The sequence below is a fragment of the Rhyacophila brunnea genome, unplaced genomic scaffold (assembly GCF_057557595.1).
Source record: "Rhyacophila brunnea isolate RB1 unplaced genomic scaffold, BYU_Rbru_1.0 scaffold_15, whole genome shotgun sequence".
NCBI classification, from domain to species: Eukaryota; Metazoa; Arthropoda; class Insecta; order Trichoptera; family Rhyacophilidae; genus Rhyacophila; species Rhyacophila brunnea.
In genome coordinates, this window is record NW_028232806.1 from 33,409,338 (window position 1) to 33,433,675 (window position 24,338).

The window sequence follows — 24,338 nt, forward strand, 5'->3', positions numbered from 1 at the left end:
CTTGAATCAAAATTTTCGCGAAAATTTAAAAAATCTCCCTAGGTATATAATATTATATTACATAATTATATCGATTTTGGGCACCAGGCAAAATTGGATTAGAATTTACTGTTTTTCGCAATAGATTTTGTTTCTAATGGATTTAAGCTTTGTATTACTACATTTGAGTAATTTTTTGCGACCCGGGTTTCGCTTTTTGGCATCTTCAGTCACTATGCTCACTTACCAGTGGTAAATGCGCACTGACAATGTTCATTGTCGCTTTTATAATAAATTGCATAAAGCAATTATAAAAAGCGCATTGATTGTTGGTGAGTGCGCATAATGTCCGAAGATGGTGAAGGTGAGACGATTCAAATGGGATAGTACAAAACTTAAATCCATTAGAATTTAAATTCGAATTCCATGAAGTACCTACCCTCAGTCAATAGTATTGATATATTAATACCAATGTCATTAATATGGACGAACCATCTGGAAAAAATCCCTTTTTTGACGGGTCTGCCGAATGGTATAATCTGTTTTAATGCCATTACAATAAAGGTGATATTGCTATAAATTCCCGATGCTTTTTGTCGGGACTGCCGAATGGTTTTGTTCGAACGGGTTCGCTCAAATTAACATTGACACTAGAAACACTGTTCTAACGCCATTACAATAAAGGTAATATGGCTATAAATTCCCGATGCGTGATATCGCATAATGGAAATTGCGTGACGTCTACCTATACATGTGCGAATGTCGCCATGCGTGAATTTACTTGCTAGCAACTGTACTGAGTGCATTGTCCAATAATAATATCGTTGATTAATACATATACATTTTGTAATTTGATTTTTTTTTTATTTTCTGTCTCGTCGATTTCGAATTACCGAAGTTTTGCTGTAGATGTTTGTATGTATGTTTGGCTTGACTTGCATGTCTCTTGATGTAGCCTATGTTACAAAAATATTTAAATGAAAACATATTGTATTATTATTTATAAAAATTGTCAAGATATGACAATAATTGATGTGTAAAAAAGCATTGCAAGAAAACAGTTATTCTCATTGTGACAATTAAAAAGTCAAACTTCAAAGATTCTTGAAGAATTAACAATTTGTTTTTTTTTTGTGATTTTACCGAGGCTTTGACTGCGACTCGCTGTCATATCGCCTCTTCTCTTTTAAAAGGGGATCCGCCGATCAGGTCGTCACTCCTATTCTGTTGAAGAACTTTACAATTTTGCCAAGCTCTTCCGTCTTACTTAGTCTAGTTTTGCATTAAGATAGCAATGTATCTGGAAAAAATGATCTTTTTTGGTTGTACTTATTTGGATGTTTATGTTATTATTTTTCAGGGTGAAATAGTGGTGAGTCCAGTGACAGGGAGGCCTGAACCTATATACCCCGGATGGAGACGTCGACTGTGGCGACACCTGGTCAGCGTTCCCATAATCTGCCTTTGCTTAGTGGGCGTAGCGCTCACTTCATACATCATGTTAATTATACAGGTACGCATGATTGATTATATACCATACAATAATAATATGTAAAAGGTTAAGAGCGTACTTCAGTGAAACGGCAAATAATTTTCAACAGTAGGTGCGATGAAATTTCTCACTAGTCGCCAATCGAAAACCAACAGTCGAGGTGCCCGCACGTCGATTTGTTTTGTCATGGCATCGGATCAAAATATTCCTAAATCGTGTAAAGAGGACTAAAAAACTTTACGTATATACTTAAAAAAAAAAAATTGTCAATGAATATACTATTATTATTAGTAATATAACAATAAACATAACATTAAATGGACGCATGTTGGATTTTTATGACAAATTATATTTCGTTCGGCACACGTCATTTGCACAATCCGCACATCGCCTAGCCACGATCTTTTTCGACCATGCCTCAGCTGAAGTATAGCCTTAAGCTAAAAAGTGCAACTTTTTTCTGATGGGATTTGTGCCAGAATTTTGTGTCAGGCTTTGAGATTTGTCAATTTTCACCTACTTCCTGTATACCTACTAAAGGACTTGAAACTGTAATAAGAGAATCTTGAATGAAATGGGATTCTTGGAGGTGCCGTGTGGTGTCCATATGCTCCGACTAAGGGTCAGAAATGACTGAAGAAGAAATATGAATAATTCTCTTTTTCCATAATCACAAAATATGGGAGGATTCACTAAATCTTTAGTATGTAAATGACTTTTTGTGTGTTAAGTTTCTTTTTTCTGTCGTACTTTATTTTCAAACAATATGCGAAGTTTTATAATAATTAGCTGCCATTTTTGCAATAATAAATGAAAATCAAAATTGGACATTTGTAGGACCGGGTCGATCTCGTACAAGATGGAGTTATAGTGTCGATTGGATTTAAAGACTATGGGAATTTTAAGCTAGAGGAAAGCAGCTTTAGATACCCTGCAGGAGGCCAAAACCCATATAGGGTTGAAGTGCCAGGAAGAAAAAGAAATAATCAGTTTCTGTAAATCGTTGGGTTTTTAAACATATTTTAAAAATGATTTTGACACGTTTTAAAAGTAATAGATCATTACATAAATAGTGTGATGTATTGGACAGTTCTCCTTAACTCGAAAAAATCAAAGGCACCACAAGCTTTCTTCATCAAATGACCACCAATTTGTGGAGTTCGTCCTCAAGAAAATCACCATATCAGTCGATAAACGTTAAAATTATCAGATTTCTCATTGTGTTTATTGGCTGTTCGTCGTAAAATTACAAAAAATTCTCTCACATATTACTGGGAATCTGATACTTTAATTTATTTAAAGTATTAGGAGTGATCCTGACTCCTAATGATAGAATATCCAAACAATTTTCGTTGGATAATGATAAGCACATGGGATAAAAAAACTACATTATCCCAATGATAACACTATTGAAGAAGTTAACGTGTTGACGAGTGGTTATTCAAGTTAGTTTTGGATTCTAGGACTGGTGGGAGGACCGTGTCAAATCCCGTGCCTTTGTTTCGTGGCTGTCGTGCGCACCCCGACTTATTCTTGCTGTCATGATTGCTGCTATGGACCACTGCTACTTCCGCATCGCTACGTGGCTCAACGATAAAGGTATGCCTGAGCTTATTGTACGCCCACTCCTCACCACATCTCATTGTTAGTTTCTTTTATTTTATGTTTGTGTTTGTTTATATCTACTGAGCGACGGGTCAAGTCCTGGATTTAAACTTTATTTTCTTGTAAGTATTTATTTACTCTTCATTACAAACTCCTATGTAGAGTGAATAAATATACAGTGAGCACCCAATTAATGCTCATATAGCAGTTACAATTTCAATTATTTCAATTGCAGCAGTATATAATTAATAACATTAAATTCTACAAAATTTGTTTTGTAGTTGATAGCTATTCCATGCAACATCTTACAGGCTGCGACAACTTCATCAAGAAGTGCGTTAGTATCGCAATGAAATTACTGCTAGTTCTCCAAACCACTGGCTTTATAATTAAAGTTGTCTCAGTCATGCCACAAGGTGTTTTTTTAAGTCCGATAGAATTTGAAATTGTAAAAAATACCACAAAAAATTTACTTTCAATCAAATTTTTTTATTCGAAAGATCAATACATGATTTTGGGCATATGGCCAACCGTGGCTGTTTTTGACGAAGCGGATTCTGGACGATCACTTTCTGGACGGCACTGTTGGCCGTATATCAGGAATAATACGAACAATGTCGGCTTCTAAGGCGTCAATTGTTGCTGGTTTATCAGCATAAACCAGTGACTTTTCGCATCACAACAAGAAATAATCCAGAGGTATTTATTAAACAAAAACTTATCGCCAAATTTTGATTTCAATAAGTCGTTGGTTGCGGTCACCGTATGCACAACCAATCTACGTCATCCACATTAAAAAATAATCATTGATCGTGATCCGGTAACGATCACAATTGATCGTAACTCGAGTTCCAGCCTCGTTTTTGAAAAAATAAAGTCCGATAATGCATGTCTGAAACCACACCAAATAGTGTATTTTTGTGGATCTAATAGAAGCTGTAGGGTCTCCTCTGGATTGGTCTCATTGCATATGTAGCAATTTTGCTTATTAACAAACCCATTAAGCCAAAAATGAGCCTCATCGCTGAACGTAATTTTGCAGTAAAACAACATCTATAAGTTGCACAAATCGATGACTTATTATAAAAGTAAATTTCGATAATCCGGTAGTGTCGTTCAAGCGTGACTCTGTTCATGATGATTAGCCAGACAATATTGATCATAACCCTCCTGCCTAACCAAACCACAATAGTTTAGGTATGCTATGGGCGATCTGACAAAAATAGTGCACCCCGTTTCCGTCATATTTATAAATGTCAAAAAGTGACAAGTATCAGCTCGGTTTGACAGTTAACACTTTCGTAAGCTCTATTTATAAGAAAACACCCTTATTTACTACTGAAATAGCTATCGTCTAAAATCTAATTTTGTGGAATTTAATACTTTTAATTATTTGTTGGAAAGACGTAATAGATAAAAGAAATCACAACACATTATAATATTATTATTTATGATATTTTTATTATTGTAAACGAAGACCTGTTTCATCTTAGGATATTATCTATTCAATACAAAATAATTATATAAAAGCTGATTTTGTGTTCAATTTGCTTTGCTTCATTAGTGATTCGTATTTTGTTTTTAATATAATGTGACATTAAGAGTGTTTTGTGAGCTTACTTATTTGTTTTCAATAACTTTTTACTTATAATATATATTTTACAAATAAATACTTTATAATAAAATCAGGACCCTTTATAAATAAAGATTCAGTTCAATATTTATGTTTTCATATCTACCATAGATTGAATCATTTTTATTATTCGTGTTATATGCTTACTTATTATAAAAACATATACCTTGTTTAATATACAGTAGAACCTCGATATAACGGATCTCAATAGAACGGAGTTCGGGTATAACAGACAAAATATACGGTCAGATGTGGGAATTGTTAAAAACATCCTGTTAATGTTATACATGTTTAAATCCAAATTTCACCGCTGGCTGCTAATTCACACAGCTGCACAGCAGTTTCATTTGTTTATTCAAAGTGAATGGATGCATTTATTACTCCATTCAATAAGTCTACAATGGTTGAAGGTGACCCTTACTATCACATCATGACTGAAAGTGAAATATCAGATGAAGTTATGATTTTGGAAAATGAGGATGGAAGTGAAGATAGCGAAGAAGAAAAAACAACACGCCCAAAAACAAAGTTATCAGTGATAAGATCGCATCTCGACGATCTAATAAATTTTATGGACTATTCGCCAGATAACGAAATTTGACACGCATTTTTGTAATTTTAGAGAGTTAATTATAAAAAAACAGCAGACTTCAAAAGTGCCAATGAAGCTTAATTCTTTTTTCAAAGGAGGATTACCGAAAGTAAGCCCGTCGACATTGAACATTAACGTCGCTCCACAACAGGTGTGTCTGGACGAATAAACAGGATTTTGTTTGTTTTTATATATTGGACTTTCGGCTTTAACGGACACCCGCATTGGTCCGTTATATCGAGGTTCTACTGTATAATCAATTAATTGATTAATTAGTTTTACATCAAATTCATATTATTCACTGTTTTGGTTAGCTTTGTTACTTGAAATTATCTATTATAGTAATAGATTTTTATAATGCATTGTATCGATATAATACAGTAAATGTTTCATGTTAGGAAAATTTTTAAGTATAATACTTAGCTGCAATAAGATGTGACCATCCGTAAGGCTTCAAAAATGTATCAGCAATTGTTTTTTTTAAGCAAATTATGTCAAGAAAGTTTACCTACATTTATTATTTAATATCTGCCAGTGTGTAAATATATTTTTGAAATTGATGTTGAGATATTTTTGGTGCGAACTTGTTAATATATTTTTGAAGCGTGTCCAACGTTTGCATTTTATTACAGCTAACTGTATAGTAATTGGTTTGGAAATTAGATTTCTCTAATACGTTATTATTCTGTGTTAACCTTTTGCAAGTATTTTTTTGAAATGGGGATAGATATTAATTTATTCATGTCAATTAGACGCCATAAACATGTTGGCTTTGTTGTAACATGTAATTATTTATATCTAATTCAATGTATGTATATTATTTTGGTTGTAGACGTTAAATTTATATTTCACATTACAATGCCTTTTAGACGATGCGTATAATATTCATTCTAGATCGTACGATTGCAAAACGAATTCGAAACAATCGATTTAAACAGAAATTGAGACTATGAAAATCGAAACCTATCTAAATGACATTTTTTAATTTTTCGAGATATTAATCCATTGGAGACAAGCCGCTTGTCCTTATTATAGTATATTTTTTATTTTTAGATATTTTTTATAACCCTACAAATTTATCTACATATTTAAAGAGATGAGTTTCAATACCTACACAAGTTTTGAAAACATATTTAAATTAATAATACAATATAAAAGTTGTAGCAGTTTTAGTAAACTCTTGTTGAATTTAATACATAATTTAATCTGGCTGTTGGTCCACTTTTTTCTGCTCTTCTGTCTGTCTCCAATGGAACCTATATGTGAACCTATATAATTTCTGATTATGTAAAAAAATTGCTAAATCCAAACATATAGCATATAATATCAGTCTTAACTTTCAAAATATAGTTAAATCCGTACTGCCAATATGTAAAAACAATTTGTAATTGCAAACAATTGTAGGCACAAGATTTCACATTCTGCCTTCGTTTATTTTAAATCGTCACACGGTAAACCGGTGAAATTTGATCTGCTTATTTTCAAAATGAAAGCAAATTTACGTTAATCTATGTTACTTTGTTCATGTTAAGTTTCAAAATATGGTTAAATTCATACCTTACACTCAAAACTCATTAAATCCATTTTTTTAAATCCAAATTACTCTTATAATATAATGTTGGGTACTCGTGCAAAAATCTTTTTTTATTTTCCTCCATTAATATACCTACTTACTCTAAATCGGTTGTTTTTTTTTAATTATTCAAAAATTCGTTTCGTGGATATATATGGTTTTGAACGTCATCGTCTCAATTATTATTATTGTATGCCAGTGGCAAAGGGTGGAAGTATTCTGTTAAGATTCAACATAAATAGAGCACACTAAACTTTGTCAATCTTACTTATTTGTTTTCTTTGAACTAAAAATACAATTTACAGATGGTGCTGGTTGGTTTTAAAATTTAATTAAACCCTGCCGAAACCATAATAGTTTAGGTAGGTATACTATGGATGATCTGTCAAAAATAGTGCACACTTTCAATCATACTGATTTGTTTTCGTTGAATTAGGAATACATATTACAGATGGTGTTGGTTAGTTTTTAAAAATCATTATAAAAATCAAATATTCTTCCATCGATAAAATATTTTTTGAGTATTATCTACTACGGCTTGGATTAGACAGGGTTTAATTGAATTTATAAACTGACAAACATTATCTACACATTGTAGTCTTATTTCAATGAAAACAAATACAATAAAACCTCGTTAATATGAATTCCATGGGACCGAAAATCAAAAAAAAAATCGAATTATGAATTATACGTGTATAGGGGAAAAATATTAAAATTTTGAAAACAAAATTTTTTTTGATTTTCATTAATATCGTTTACGATCCTAGATGTGCCTACCAAATTTCCGGTTTTATGTGTGTTAATGGGTCATAAAACGTCAGGATTATTTTTATTACCTTCTTAAAATAAGTAATTTATGATGTTATAAGAAAAGTCTGTCATAATTTTCAATGACTGGCTCATGAAATAGTGTACTTTTTTACGATTTATTAAATATTTTTATATGCCAGAAATTCGAATTAAAGGTATTGTTTTATGTGAAAATAATGTTCAAGGGACTTTTTTTTCGCTAAAAATTCGAATTATCCATGTTCTTATTAACGAGGTTTTACTGTATGTTTAAAGTTTAGTGTGCACTATTTATGCCCAATCTTAACAGCTTACCTACACCCTTCGCCACTGGTGTATGTCAATATGTGTAATATCGCATTGTTATATATAATTTTGATTGTCAATTTGTGTTACGATTCAAATTAAGACTTTTGACAATTAGCTTACTTCTAAAAGGCGCTGTATGTAAATAATAACTATATCCGATTCTGTACATTAATCTTCATTGTGGCAATAGAAATTAGAGTATATTTTCTCGTTTCATTGCATTCGTTTGATGATGTGGATTGGCCTTGAAGAAAATTACCGTCTCGACACCAAATATGAGAACCATCTGATTGTGAAAGTCTCATTGGTTTGTATGATGAATTTGTAACGCTTGCCTTGTAGCTTTACGGTATCGTTTATTTTCATTCAACAACAAATGTTTCTTACGCACTTTATTCTTCTTCCATATACAGTGGAAATTCTATTATATTGTGTAAACAGAGATGTCAGTAATGAACAATGTTGAATATCATGGGCTTACAGGCAGAAGTCACTAACTCCAAATACACAGTTCTGAGATAATCAATGTTTTGTGTTTTTGTTTTTCTTAAAATGGTTGTAAAATCTTTGAGTTGATTTTTTGAGTTCTTCCTTACTTTTATTTTTTTATATGTTCAATAATCTTAAATCGCGACTTATGCCAGTCAAGCAGCATTACTTTTTCTATAAAATGACATTAAAATCTCAATTTCGTCAAAACTGGAGTTAGTGACTTCTGCCTGTACGCCCACGATATGAAGTAATTTTAATGACACATTATTTTTTTGTTTAATTCGAATTTAGAACAACATAATACATTTCCCACTGGACATACACATGTTTAACAATTTTAACCTTTTGAGTTGTTATATTTAGATATGTAACAATGGGCGGATTGGTCTGGCAAGAAATCCCCTTAGACCGAACACAAATACAAAATATTTTTTTTTTTTAAATTGTGATTAACGCATGTATAGATTCCAAAACCGATATTGATATCGCAGAATATGTCAACTGTTAAAAGAGATCATGCGCATGTTGTGTTATTACATTTCTATCGCCCTCCGAGCCGTTCAATATTTGACTATAAATTTAACTAACGGGTCGGTGTCGGGCCACCAATTCGCCCCTGTGTGTAACCGATTTTTTAATTGTAAGTACATGAGTTTACAGTTTATGGCAATTATATCAGTACACTCATACTGTGAGTCTTAAAAAGACCAATAGACATCTTGGAAATATATATTGTTCGTTTTTGATTTTGTGCAACATAGACCCTAAATATGATGGTACGATCTTCTCATTCACAAGAGTCAGTTGTTAGCTATTCTTTCATGGAATAGGAATATGGCCCAGATTCATTTATTTGTCGAACCACCATTTTGTAACATTTATAATATTCTCTGGGATATGAATCTGAACACGTCCTTCTAAAAACTGTTACTATATCATTTTAATTATTATAGTGCTTGTAAGAATATTAATATAATAATATTGATGTTTTTAGTGCATACAAAATAAAATAGATTATATAATATTTTTATTTAGAATATTTTGTTTGGATAGTCAAAACTTATTACAAGATACTCCTAGAGTATAGTAGCGTTTAGTGTCTGAATTGTATTTGATTCTTCAGAAGTAGGTATTCATTATGATTTAAATAAATCAGGGGTGGAAGATTGTGTGATCTACTTGGCCAAGGTACAAGGAAGGAAATGCATAAATTTTAGTTATATTTTGTATGTGGTAATAAGGATATATTTTAATATATATATACCTATTCATAGTCATTATCTCACATGCATCTCATTACTCCTACTACATATATACTAAGAAAACTTAACAAAGTTAATAACAGATGTCGAATTGGCTGAATTTAGCAATCAAGCTTTTTGCACTCTCGCTTAAAGTTTTAAGCACTGAACGCCACGCTGTCTAATCCATTAAAAACTACACACATCGTCTCTTCTATTGGTGAATAATCGATTTGTATTTTCTTATTTCAGTTTCAATTTGTGAACTCGTTTCTCAGTTTGTTCTACATCGCGTTTTACTTGCAAGATCAGGAGAAGCTTAAAGAGGTAATTTGCTTTTTTAATTATAATTCAATGCCATTTGTGTTGAAACAATATAAAATGCAGTGTGCGATTGGTGAAAAACCGGTTTGGCTAATGCCAATCAAGGATTGCTAAGAATAACAGACTACTGCAAATCTATTCCAGTATAATACTTTCATAACACATTGTTGTTATCTCGATCCAGAATGCTAATACATAGCATAAGCTAATACATAGCATAGGCTAAGAACAAGACACATGATGGGTAAAAGATTTGATGTCCTCATGGGAAAAAGCGATTCGCAGCTCTGTGATGAATCTGATGTTTTCGAGGACATTGTAGATATAGCAGTACAATGCCCTAATTATGAACAACACAGAGTACAGCTGCGAATTGCGGATATCTTTGAGAATGTTGACTAATTGAAAGGTGCCCTGGCGGTGGGTAAGACGGAAGAGTTTGGCAAAATTGTAAAGTTCTTTAACAGAATTGGAGTGAGGACCTGATTGGCGGATCCTCTCCCAGATGAGAAGAGGCGATATGACAGCGAGTCGCAGTCAAAGCCTTGGTATAATCATAAAAAAAAATGTTAATACATATATATTATTATATAATCTTTATGGTGATTGTAAAAAGTATTTTGTTCAAAAAGATAAGAAAAAGTTATTATAAAACAAATTGACAGAACTAATCATATAATCGGTCACAGTGGAACCGGCAAGACATCAATGCATGCAATAGCTTTCGTTTTGGGCTGGTGTATGCCTGAAACTCCGCTGGAGAAGGCATACATGTTAGTTATAGGTAAATCGTTTTACAGTGGCACCATGGGTACGACAAATGCGGCGTGCAGTTATAGTGGTATTGTTTGCTAGCATTGAAAAAGGCACTGTCGCAAGCAATTCAATACACGCGCGAATCGCCTATGGTGCCACTGTAGAATGATTTACCTATACATGACTCCAAAATGTGCTCCATAGTCTGAATCTCAACACATTCACAAAATAGGGACTCTTTCAAGCCCCACTTATATAGCATATAGTCAGTTGTCATATCCCCTCTTCATCTCTGACTCATTTCTGCTCACTGCGACTGGACAAATTGGGGCCCTGGGCAAAGTGATATTCTGTCTATTTAATCGCAATCATTCTTAAAACTACCGTATTGACTCGATTTTAAGGCGACTGATAGAAAGTCAATATCCATTTTTAATGCACAGACCTAAATGCAATTAATCAAAAACTCTAAATAAATTGTATGAAATAATCGGTAATATTTTTTTTCAGCAATTGGCAGCACTGTTGATAGCTCGCCAAGTGTTGGGTAACCTGAGGGAGTCAGCTTGGCCCTATCTCTTGGAGCATTTGCGGTTGGCTCGGCTGAGTCTGGCTTTGTGGGGGGCGCTAAGTCCAAATCAAGGTATGTTTTTACTTTATGAAATCTATCGAAATAGACGACTAGAACAACACTATCGAAAGATAAGGATTTCGGTCCTAAGTCCATGCCTTATAACAAAGTGAGATGAATCGACTAAGCTTTTTGTTCGTATCAATTTACAAAATGTCATGGTTTTTAATCTTGTATTGTTTCAGAAAAAGCACCAAACTCATTCTCTCGCACGGGCAGTAAAGAAGGGACGCCTTCGAAAGGCACACCGACATCCATGGACCTACCTCAAGAAGAACTTCTCCTAGGAAGTCAGAAGGACCTTGCCGATGGTCAGAAAGACATTCCAGAGGGAAAGCAGAGGAATATCAGCCAGGCTGAGTTAGAGTCGCAACTCTTCAAGGTTAATGTGATTAACGTTTTTATTTTCTTTCATGTGTATTGTCTTCTTTTTTCTTCTTTTTCCCCACTTCCCCACAGTTATTCACTGATTTTTCTCATGCCTTTTTGCAGTACGAAGGTACGTTTGCAGAGCATCTGGAGATGGTGATGCAGCTGGGATACGTGGTTCTATTCTCGTCGGCCTTTCCACTGGCTGGTCTGTGCGCCCTCGCCAATAACCTAGTCGAAGTGCGAGGGGATGCCTTCAAGCTGTGCTTTGTTACGCAGAGGCCTTTTGGAAAGAGAGTCAACAGTATCGGGTCATGGCAGGTTAGATAATCGTTCTTAGCTATATCTTAGATAAAACTATCTAAAAGTTTGCACCTGTTGAAGAAAAGTTTACCTATCATGCAAACAAAAGAAAATACAAAACAACCAAAAATTTAACAAACAAAACATGAAAAAATAGTTTATTTAATTATTAGCAAGTTTTTTATTATAGCAATTATTTATATCAATTCGAGTTTCAATATTGGGACCATACCTAAAATAAATTTTGATATAAATAAAAAGGATTTCAAGTTATACACATTTATATTTCTATAAAAATTGATGTTTTTTAAAATAGATATAAAAAATATTGAAACGATGAATTAGTCAAAAATCGAAATGGTCAAAAATTGAAAACTTTAACTAAATTTTAATAACAAATATGACCAAAATATTATATATTGTAATAATAAGATATAACCCTGCAATGAATTCACATTTTATTAAATTTTTTTTACAATGTTATCTTTGAATTAAAAAAAAAAAAATTATTAATTGATATTGTAAATTATCAAAAAAAAATCTCAAATTGCAAGCTTCGTATTTTTCCGCTAGGTTCTCTGCTGGCGTGCCTCTCCCCCTTAACTTTTTTAAGTTTGTTGGGATTTTTTTGCATATTTCATTTAGTTGGTTGGCAGCATATAGCCAACACCATATATATGCACCACTAGTTTACGGCAAGATAGTTTCTAGTTTCTATTTTATTTTTAAGGAAATATGTCTCATGTTTTTTAACTGTATTTTTGTATCTATTCCAGAATGCCATGGAAATAATGGTGGGCATAGCCGTGCTGGTAAACTGTGCTCTAATTGGTTTATCCGGGCAAGTTCACAGAATGTTTCCGGAAGCCACTCCTACCCAGACTATTTTAGTTATCGTGGCCTTGGAGGTATGTATAACACTTTTCTTATGACCATTTATAATTACCAGATACTTTTACATAAAATATTACTATTATTATACAATATCACTTTTACCTTGAAACATGTACGTCAGAGGAAGCTTTAAAAAGATATTGTTTACTTTCAGCATGTCATGCTAGTGATGGTAGTCATGGTAAAGTTGGCCGTCCCTGAACTTCCTTCTTGGTTGGCTGCAGAGATGGCCAAAGTTGAGTTTCAAAGAAGGGAGGCGTCTAGAAATACCCACACTCCGTTACAAGTAAATATACTTTTGATTTTTTCCTACTACTTCATTACATACTTTTAGATGTTTGAGTGATGATGACTGATGATTAAAGGGATCCAAATGCATTGGTCACCAAGTTGGGTAAATAGATTTCAATATTAATATACGCGACTCAAACTTCACATCTTTTCACTGTCAGGGTGACTGCTACATAGTCTATGATTCATGCGAATTAAATTCAATATATACGTGCTCTGAGGTATTACAATTTTCGCCAAGGTGGAGTGACTGGCTTCGTAATTAAATCGAGCTAATTAAATATATTATATCGTCACGCCAACAGGCCAAGTAGCGTAACCCTCACTTTTCACCAAAATGACATTTTAATGGTAATGGACTTATTGCATACTCTTACTCGAACTGGCTAAGTATCATAAATCCCGAAAAATTATTTCATATCAAAATAATTCAAAAATTATTTTTTGAGCCATTTGTAACTTGACAAAAATATTCCAGCCAAATGCTGAAACCCTCTCGAAACGTAAGCCTCAGGGTACGTACAGAGTAAGCCACACAATTTGTAATAAAATAATATATATAAAATAATAAGTAAATCCAATGTCCACAGTTTTTTTCACTTCCTGAATAATTTGATATTTGAGGATTACGCTACTTGGCCTGTACGGTGACGATATATGAGTCGTATAGTTCCTATATACGATAAGTCCACTTTGATAAAATGTTGGCAAACTAAATATTTTCATTTAAAACTACTTCTTCTTATGAAAACCTATGATTGAATTTATACTATGGTGGTGTGTTGTTTTTATACAAATATTCACAATAAAATTAATCATTTTCGTAGCAGTAAAGGAGAAATTGACAAAACAGTGATGTACTTATCGGCATTTGGAACTAACTGTCAAATTTATCGTATTTAGGAACCCAGTAGGTGTGACTTATCGGTCTTTGTTTCTCAACGCTAACGATAAGTGGTTGACAAGTATAGGGTAAATAAAAAACAATTATTATTTCAATAAAAATACAAAAATAATTTGTTAGAATGATTTCATTCATTGGTGATATGAGAATTTTCGTCAGTAAAATAAAAATCGTATTTTTTTAAATTTATTTATTATCATAAAACCTAATACATTAGAACGAATCGAACATAAGTTTTGTCTTCTCTTCATCTAATAGACAAATGATTAGTAAAATAAAATCAAAAAAATATAACATGGTTAGGTTAGTTAGATTTTTTAGGTAAGTGATAGTAGAAAAAGATACACAAATGTAATTACCGTCTTCGCTCCTAAGTTGAGCATATGAACCTCCACAGAGTGAAGGTTATATTAACAGAACCTTTTTTTCGAGGAATGGTTGTTAGCCATTCGCCCAACCCATTGGGCCCTTGCACTGGATCAAGCATACATTGAAAAAACAACATACACTTTTACACAAATGTACCTATTATGTATAATTTTGACACTTTTTTACTATCAATAATGTAATCACAATATTTTTTTTTTAAATAAACGTATTCCGAGTAATTTTTAACAGAAAAAATGTTATAAAAAAATCTTATTAAAAAACCATTATTTGAAACCAGGGAAGTTTACATTCATACAGTTTTTATTTTGTGCAGGTAGAACAATTACAAAAAAGTACGGAAATAACTAAAATAAAAAACAATTGTTTAATTCGAGATAAATTCTCAATCACCCAGTATTTGCCAACATTTAATGCAAAATAGTCGTATTTTAAATACCTTTCCCGATGATCCACGTTCTTTTTCCATAATTCCTAATTGATGAATCGTTTCCTTGATGTATTTCCTTCCACTTTAGCAACATTCTGGGTACGATCTTATTTCGTTGTATTTCTACTAAAAACTTGAGACACCTTTGATAACGTGAACTGCTACAACGGCCATGTTGATTTTAGCAAATGCTCGATGCTAATTGGCTGTCTACAAATTATTTGACGTGTGTCATTTATTATGTGTTACATGATTTTGAGCCTGAAAATCGGTAACATAATGTATAAACACGCTTATAAGAAAGTATGACTATACACTGGGCCCTTATTAATATTTTTTTATTTTAGACGGAAAGTGGCGGAAATTCAAGCGGTACCAGCCAAGAAGACCTCCTGTGCTCTGATCAGCAAGCCAACAATGGGCAAACGGTGTCGGATGATGTCACTATCACTCCTGAGGAAAGGCTTCTTATTGGTCGGTTTACCGTTCGACCAACGGATACTCCGGTCTCCTCCGATATTAATGATGTTTTTGAACCTCCATCGGTGAACTCTTCACTCGAAGCCGTTTCGTCCAGGTCTGGGAGCAGGAGGGTATCGGAAAGAGAGAGTGAGTAGTGAATATGGATTACTTGAATCAAGGTGCATAATTTTGAAACCTCTACTGCCACTTATGTCTTGCCTTCACTCCGCCTACGCCTCATTATTAAACAGGCTAAAATTTTAACAATCATTTTCAATGGTGAGTAAATACACACCATTGTGCCGATTGCATACATATTTCAAGAGACAAGTTGGAAATGGAAAATAAAGGTTGAAATTTGGGCCATTAATTGAATGGGAAAGAGTGGATTTTGAAATAATAATACATTAAATCGTCATAAAAAATACAGATCGCAAATTCTTGCAATTTTTCCAAAATTTCGAGTCAATTGCAAACTCTAATGTAAAGTATTACCGAATATATTATTTTACTTTAGTATAATGTTAAGTGGCCATTAAATTGAATGTATTATATGTGTGTTAAAACTTAAAAAATGATATTGCAAATGAACCTTAATACATACATAAACGAGTGAAATCAATCTTTAGTTGGCTGGTTTTCTGGCTGGAATTTCTAATGATAAGTTCCAGCGTGGAATATAAAAGATTCATTATTTTATGTTGCATCATAATTTTCTAGGTGATCGCTCCCGTCAGGGAAGTGGCTCCACCCCCCCTGCCAGCTCACCCCGCCGTCCCCTCATCCCTGAGATTCCGCCATTCAGGCAGAAGAACACCCCATCACCAACACACCACCTTGCGCAGGTATTTGTTACATAACTACATGCATTGCACCAAATTTACCAAGTAAAACGTACAAATTGGCCATTCCAATTTATTTTAGTTAGTACTTTATATTTTTTTGATTATGCGAATGAATCTTATTAAAACTGCTACATGCCATACTTCGTAAAGAATAGTTCTATATGTAATATTTGATTATTTTTAATAATAATATCGTTGTTGTCGTCAATATTTTCAAATACCATCCAGATACCAACTTTATGTCTAAAAAATCTGATACTAATCACAAAAGAGTAAATAATTATATAATTCGAAAGTCATAATTCGAAATGATTTTTATCATTGATAATTTGAATAAAACCAAATACAGTGGAACTTGGTTATTACGAGGAAGATGGGACCGACTGAATTTGCTCGTTATAGCATTACTCATTACATCATTATATAACATTTTTCGCGCCACATTCTATTTAAGCATAGAACATAAAGAAATCAGAAAACCATTGTGAAAATCCCCCAAATAAGCATGGTATTCATAAACTACAAAAGAAGTTGTTTATTGTAATAAAGTGCTGAGCCGCCGGCTCTGGTAGGTACCTACTGACTTCACAAAGCTTGGATTTTTTGCATGCACTTTCAACCATATGCGTGGATACTTTTTCAATGTTGTCGGCGAAAACACCAATTAGGTACTTAGACACTTAACTAGTGTCATAAACGTAATCTGATGCCGGCGGCATCGGTCTACTTAACTGTCCATTTGGATTTTATCGCTTAGGATCGAAAATGTTGTTTTTAAACGATCGACACATTACAAGTTTTGCTCAGTATACCCGAGAAGTAGCTCGTTATAAAAGTGAACAAATGTATGGAGAAAATCATAAACTAATATGTCAACGAATGTTTCCTCATTACATCCTCTCGCTATTTCCGTGATCGTAGTAACCAAGTTCGACTGTATAGATAGTTTTTCCAATATTCATTATTTTATAACTCTTCATTTACGATTACTAAATATTTTCGTATTACTCAAAATCAATCACAAAAGTGCAAATATTTTTATCCAAATTTTGAATTTTCATTCCCACAATTTGATTTTAATTTGAATTTGATTTTATTCCCACAAATTATGGTTCCTTTATTTTGAATTAACGGCGTTAAACTGTGCAAAAACTTTTGTATGGACATAATAAGAATTTAACATCCTCTTGTTATTTGGAAATATAGTCGACTAATGAATTTTTCGATTCTAACGCAAATTTTACGCAGTAATATTTTCAACATGACAGATTACTTCTTGTGTTACGTAAACAATTCATTATACATAGAGTCAACAACACATGCATTTCATTGTTAATCTATATCATAAAAATGTCTTACAAAAAATTATACCTATACATATGTATGGGTGCCAGTTAAAATTCCTACATGTCAAAATCTCAAAGTATCATTTTGATTAGGTTTACATTCAACCACCCAAAGCGTCCGTCATTTCATGTATGCATGTGTGCTACATGAAGTGCATACATTAATATGAAATCTTATGCCTGTGCTCCATTGGCACGCAAGTCAGACGATTTATAGTCTTCGGACTTCTTTTTCCTGTGAAGCACTCCTAATCTGTCTACTTTAAGCCTGCAGACCAGATTCGTTGGATTTCAAACATGTTTGATATTTTACTCTCCGAGCTGCCAGTGTTCGTCCGTTAATCACTACGTAAATACGATTTGACATTAATAGATAATATGCAATCATTCGGACCAAAAAAACCAGTAATTTTTCTAAACACTTTTATTAATCATCTTTTATTATCAATATTTTTTTTTAAATATAAAATTTATGAATTTTTAAAAGAAAACTTAAAAATTTTGTTGTTATCAGTGCTATATTATTTTATGCAAATTTACATGTAAATGACACAAAATCTTAAGATTATCAGAAGACTTTTTGATAATCACAACTTTTGACAGCTACGTAGTTACTCATTCGTTGATCGTCCGTTGGGCAGTAGCAGAACCTATACAATTCGAACAATTTATTGTCCGTCAATTTTTGGCTCGCCAACGGAGCACTTGCATTATGTTATGGCGGTACCAACCAGATGACTCCGCATCTTTCAAGGATTTTTAATTTTAGGAATTTTAATTGTCAGTATTTTTACTGTCGTGATTTTAACTGTTGGGATTTTAATTGACAGGATTATGACCTTGACCCTTTATGTATATGTGAATAAATCGTTACCAGATATACAATACTATCTAGGTTGATCTTTTTAAATAGTTCAGAATCCATTAAGTAATACAGTTTATTACAGGATTATTCATTGCGTAACATTTATATTGTAAATATCATATAAATTGATAATTACTTACAACACAATATTACACTATCAAAATTTGCTGTCACACATGTTGCTTTAAAACAATTACATGAATCTATTTTAGGTTATGTAATACGGTAGGTATTAATTATTCTTTTAAATTTTCATATTGAAAATTATTTCTAATCTATTCCTAAGAATTTAATATTCTACTCAACAGCTATGCTAAAAAGATCTGTAGTATTTTTGAGACTATGTTTTGTGTATCCTTTTATATCGCAATGCAATATTTCAATAAATTTGTTGAAGAAATCTTTTTTATATATTTTATTGTTAAGGGGGGACATGCTCGTCGAAGGTGAAAATTGAGTTTTTATTGTATTTTCAAACCATGATTCTGGACACTCCTTAAACGTTGTAGATAATTTATTTATATAATTTTGAAGCCTTATTATCCTTTGTAGTTATTTTGAACATTTGATGACTGCATAAAGTATTTTTGTTACATAAAATAGTATTCTTTTAAACCTCTCGCTCTAATGTTTTAGAATATAGTCATATTTCGGTACATATCTGTGCAGCGGTGTTAAGATTTTTTACGTTTATTAATTTTTAAACGCATTTATGAAACCATTAGTATAATTTATTACGAGATAATTTTTGTAAAATATTCACGATAAAAAATTATATTGATAATCTCTGTGATCCCAAATTTGACAAGAATTAGGCATTTTATTATTCAAAAAATGGGCAAGATTAACACATTTGAAGATGATTTTAAAGATATTTATTATAAGCTATGTCTTTGATCATTCAAGTGTGATAAACATCTTATGAATAATGATTGCTTTATAATAATTATTGACCTAAGAATAAGGTAGTGTTTTTTTGAAATACGCCATTTCTTTTGTCATTCCCCAGTGGTTAAGCTACAACATACGGCCGTAGCCATAAATTGACAAACTATAATTAAAGTAAAGAGTAAAATTATGTTAACGCGCGTGTTTGAACATGTACCTAACTGAATTTTTTTTTTATTTTTTTTTAAACGGTACATGTTCAAACACGCGCGTCAATATCATTCTACTCCCTACTTCAATTATAGTTTGTCAATTTATGGCTACGGCCGTATGTTGTAGCTTAACCACTGGGGAATGACAAAAGAAATGGCGTATTTCAAAAAAACACTACCTTATTCTTAGGTCAATAATTATTATAAAGCAATCATTATTCATAAGATGTTTATTACACTTGAATGGTCAAAGACATAGCTTATAATAAGTATCTTTAAAATTATCTTCAAATGTGTTAATCTTGCCGATTTTTTGAATAATAAAATGCCTAATTCTTGTCAAATTTGGGATCACAGAGATTATCAATATAATTTTTTATTGTGAATATTTTACAAAAATTATCTCGTAATAAATTATACTAATGGTTTTATAAATGCGTTTAAAAATTAATAAATGTAAAAAATTTTAACACCGCTGCATAGTTATGTACCGAAATATGACTATATTCTAAAACATTAGAGCGAGAGGTTAAAAAGAATACTATTTTATGTAACAAAAATACTTTATGCAGTCATCAAATGTTCAAAATAACTATAAAGGATAATATGGCTTCAAAATTATATAAATAGATTATCTACAACGTTTAAGGAGTGTCCAGAGTCATGGTTTGAAAATACAATAAAAACTCAATTTTGACCTTCGACGAGCATGTCCCCCCTTAAGTATTTTTGGCATATGATTAAGTATAAAATATTTTCTATCCATGTTTATAAGAATTATTTTTGGATATCCTCAAAATGGCGTAATCAATATGGTATGTATTAGGTATAACAAAAGAGCAGATTTTTATTAATTAAAAGGCAAGGGAAATTATAATAATAATGCATTCTGTAAGTTACATAAAATATTATGTAGTTCTCTATTGATCGACTATCGTCACTATCATTAGGGCTGCAACCCAGTGTTGGTTTTTTCTACCCCCAACAACTTACTGTCTATAACCTCCCTCCATTATTTTGATGTCAAAGATAGTGTCGAGTGCTTAAAAAAAGTGTTTTTTTTTTTTTTGAGATAACGTTATCTTACATTTACGGCTAGATGATAGTCACACAACGTTATGTCAATCTTTTCTAATTTCTTATTAAATCGTCAATAAAGTTTAACGCTAACTACATTAGTTACCCTTGTTTTCATATTTTTTAAAAACTATCCCTATAAATTTTAACATCATCATAAGCAAGATAAATGTACAATACACAATAAATTATAAAATATTAATATTAGGTTTTAAATAAATATTTCCCTTGTTGAGTTACAAGAATCTAAAATAACGATTTTTGGCTCTCCTGTAAAGTTGCACTTTTGTAGATAGTGTTGTTTGACACTAAGCCCTCGGTGTATTCCTTCATCTCAGTTTAGGCCTCTTAATCATTCCTATTCCATCACGTCTATTGAGGGAGATTCTTTTATCTGGTTGTGGATCTCCATCCTTGAGACATGGCCTGCTTTGTGAAGTCGTCCCAACTTCATATGTGAGACGGTGGAGCAGGAGCCAGGGATTGGTTTTCTATCTATGAAAGCTATTTTTCCTTAAAATTACACATTCAAAATCAATTGAAAAAGATTAAATAACTGAAGCATTTAAAAACTTTTCCAGTTCAGGTCTTGGAACAATGATTTTGTTTCATATTTGACAAAAACATTTTTTCGGCTTTTTTATGTCAGAACAACTCAGATTCCTTCTTCGGGGCCCAAGCAATCTCTGTACTATACTTTGAAGTTCATACGGGTAGAAAATCTTTGTTTGCAAAAATAGTCTTTTGCAAAAGGCAACAGCATCTTTGACACTTTTCCGTGCACGATTTTAAAAAGCCTTTCGATTATTCTGTGTTTTTTGGGCTGTAAGTGTTCCCAAACTTTTCACGTTTACCCATCTACCAACCCTTAACTCCGAAATTATGAAAATAGTAATAAATATGCAATAACGTATTCCAAGCGTTAAGTATCTTGAGGTTATGAAATGTCAAAAATGACTTTTGTGAACAGCGTCTTTGCCGGCCTTGTTGATAACATAAGCTCGTTAATTCTCATTATTAGGCAAAATATTTTTATTCAACTTCACACGAAGGGTGACACATGGGTACCAACTCCAAGATTTCCTAACACCGTGCTGTCAGTTATTGATAACTGTCTTGTACATAGAATGCATCCATAACACAATATTGTTATCTCCGATTCTAATGGAAAAGTGTTATGGTGTTACGCAATTGGAATAGGTCTGCTGGGTTAATTTACCCCTATTCTCCGATCCCTGTTGTAAAGAGATCAATATCTGAAGCATACAGTTCATCGCAGTGACTTTCCTACCACATGCCAACTTCACATGCTCAGATCTTTTCAAGATCTTAGAGTATATGATCCTTTTCAAGATTTTCCTTTCAAAAATTCCCCATTTCCCATTCTTAAGTTAGTATGGGTCTGTCAATCAACCATTTTAAACTGCCATTGAGTGAGCGTAGTGTCGTCAACTCTTATCAATGATTTCTGCATTTTAGGCAAAACTGATTGGACGTAGTATAGACTCAAACGCTTTTGCAGTGCAAATTTTAGTTCTAAATCGTTCTGATTAATGATTGCCAACATTTGTAATCGACAAAGTTTTATACATTCAGGATTTTGTTTGTTACGAGGAGCGTTCATTAATTTATCTACCTCGCAGGTTTTGATTCTTGATATTTAATTTTATGGTGTAAATTTATAAATATAAGATTATAGTAGAATACGCCATATTGTATTTATGATACCACGCTTTCAATCACGCACACAAATAGCTGTTGGGAATCTCAAGCCAAGCCAGTGAGACGACACTGCCGGCACGCAGCCCCATGCTGCCGGAGATTCCGCCTTTCAGGCCCAAAAAGTCGCCGTCGCCCACCCGACACTGGCCTCACGTAAGTCCACGCCTTGCTTCTCAGCCATTACTTAACACTTAACGCATGCTTTTAATATTATACCTTTGTAACTTGTCAATTTTTAATATTATGACTCCTTGTAAAACTCAAATTACATGAGCAGATTCGTCATCTCAACGACTCTTATCGACCTATCTTGCCCAATCGGGAAATGATGAATGAATTAGTTTTTATCACTACAATGCTGTCAGATTGATGTTTTTCTTTGCCAAACTTTATTCATTATTGACACAGATAATAATAGTACGCAATTCAAATAATATGCCACTAAATTCAAAAAGCAATAGGTTGCCGTGACATTTAAACATTTGAAGTAAGATAATATCACGTAAGATTGTTTGGTGTAGCCACCAAGCTGAACAATTGATATTTTTATGATTTTTGGTTACATAAATATGTAAATTGTATGTAAAACATTTCTCTGTAGCACAATTCGCCGTGAGCTTACTTATCGGAAAGAGACGACTGTATACTATACTATACGGTTTCCAATTTTATTTGATTCAATATGAAAATTAATTCAATTTTCGTAACTGATTTTGGCAAAATTCATGAAGTCAAGAATGAAAACCTAACAAATAATCCACTATATCAGCTATTTTCAAAATTTATTTGCTACTGGCTTCCTGTAAAGTGTAAACCGACAAGAACCGTGTTTTATTTAGACATGAATTTTATGTTAGTAAGTACTATAGGTACGACCCATAGAGTTTGGACGGTCTTTAATATATGGCCACATATTTCCGATACAACATTTCACGGTGAATTATGATACGGCAAACTGCATACGTACAAGTTTCCGGTGTATGTTGTGAACCGTTGAAAACAACCGTCGAGACGATCGAATTGTTACCTGAATCGTTATGTATAATTGCTGTTTAAGATTGAAGAGTTGTCACAATGATTGTCATGAGTTGTTGAGTCTGCACATGTAACTAGAACTAAATACATCTCTTTGTATTATTGACATATTTTGGTGTAGCATGAGTTGTGAAATTGTCTTTGAATAACAATGTACTATTTTATTATTATATTAAACTATGTGAAGTCCCCCGAGGTCGCTTCATTGATTTGATATACATTTATCTTAACAAAATTACATTATTCAATCTGTATCTAGGATACAACATGACATAAAAATTTAAATAATTCTGACCATAAGTCAAACAAAAGAAATTAAAATCGATTCCAAAATATGCAAACTTTATCTGTTTTAAAAATTCGAAATTGGAATTGGCAGGAAAGATAATTTGAACAAATAAACTTTGAATTTTTTATATGTAGATGTTAGTTGACGTCAAGTTCGAAAAGGAAATCAATCAAACATATTTTGACTTATATAATATAGATTTTACACTCTTCAAGTACAGTATTCGTATAGTTTCTCCAGATGTATATGAAAATAATAAATTACTACTTCTGATCCAAGATGGCGCACAGTATTCGTATCGTAAAAGATGGATGATTGGTTTTCAGCGCATTAATTCATGGAAAACGGCAGACGATATATATTATTTTCAAATGTATTTTTATCCTTTCTTTGTTTACTGTACGGTTGCTGCATTATTCAGGTAAAAGCTAGCGATTAATGGTTGTCGAAAGCATCATTTTATTTCTGATTTCGTAACCCCATTCAAGTATTGTTTATTGAACGAGTAAATTATAACATGCGAATAGAATGATATTCATAATTCATGTATTTACGGTAGAAACTAGTGAAGTGGTAAAATGGTGAGTGCTTAATCGGATAAAT

The 24,338-nt window shown here is 32.5% G+C and overlaps 1 protein-coding gene across 1 annotated transcript in view; it reads left to right on the top strand.

Moving 5' to 3' along the window:
- Positions 1-24,338, top strand: part of wwk (anoctamin 8 white walker) — a 50,232-nt gene that overhangs the window by 15,767 nt on the left and 10,127 nt on the right. Inside the window, exons 10-21 of the mRNA XM_085943311.1 lie at positions 1,340-1,492; positions 2,935-3,070; positions 8,224-8,279; positions 9,958-10,032; positions 11,296-11,428; positions 11,602-11,798; positions 11,909-12,106; positions 12,865-12,996; positions 13,137-13,268; positions 15,342-15,603; positions 16,177-16,301; positions 22,445-22,564. Coding sequence (XP_085799437.1) covers positions 1,340-1,492; positions 2,935-3,070; positions 8,224-8,279; positions 9,958-10,032; positions 11,296-11,428; positions 11,602-11,798; positions 11,909-12,106; positions 12,865-12,996; positions 13,137-13,268; positions 15,342-15,603; positions 16,177-16,301; positions 22,445-22,564 — 1,719 coding nt within the window. The remainder of the gene's footprint in view (positions 1-1,339; positions 1,493-2,934; positions 3,071-8,223; positions 8,280-9,957; positions 10,033-11,295; positions 11,429-11,601; positions 11,799-11,908; positions 12,107-12,864; positions 12,997-13,136; positions 13,269-15,341; positions 15,604-16,176; positions 16,302-22,444; positions 22,565-24,338) is intronic.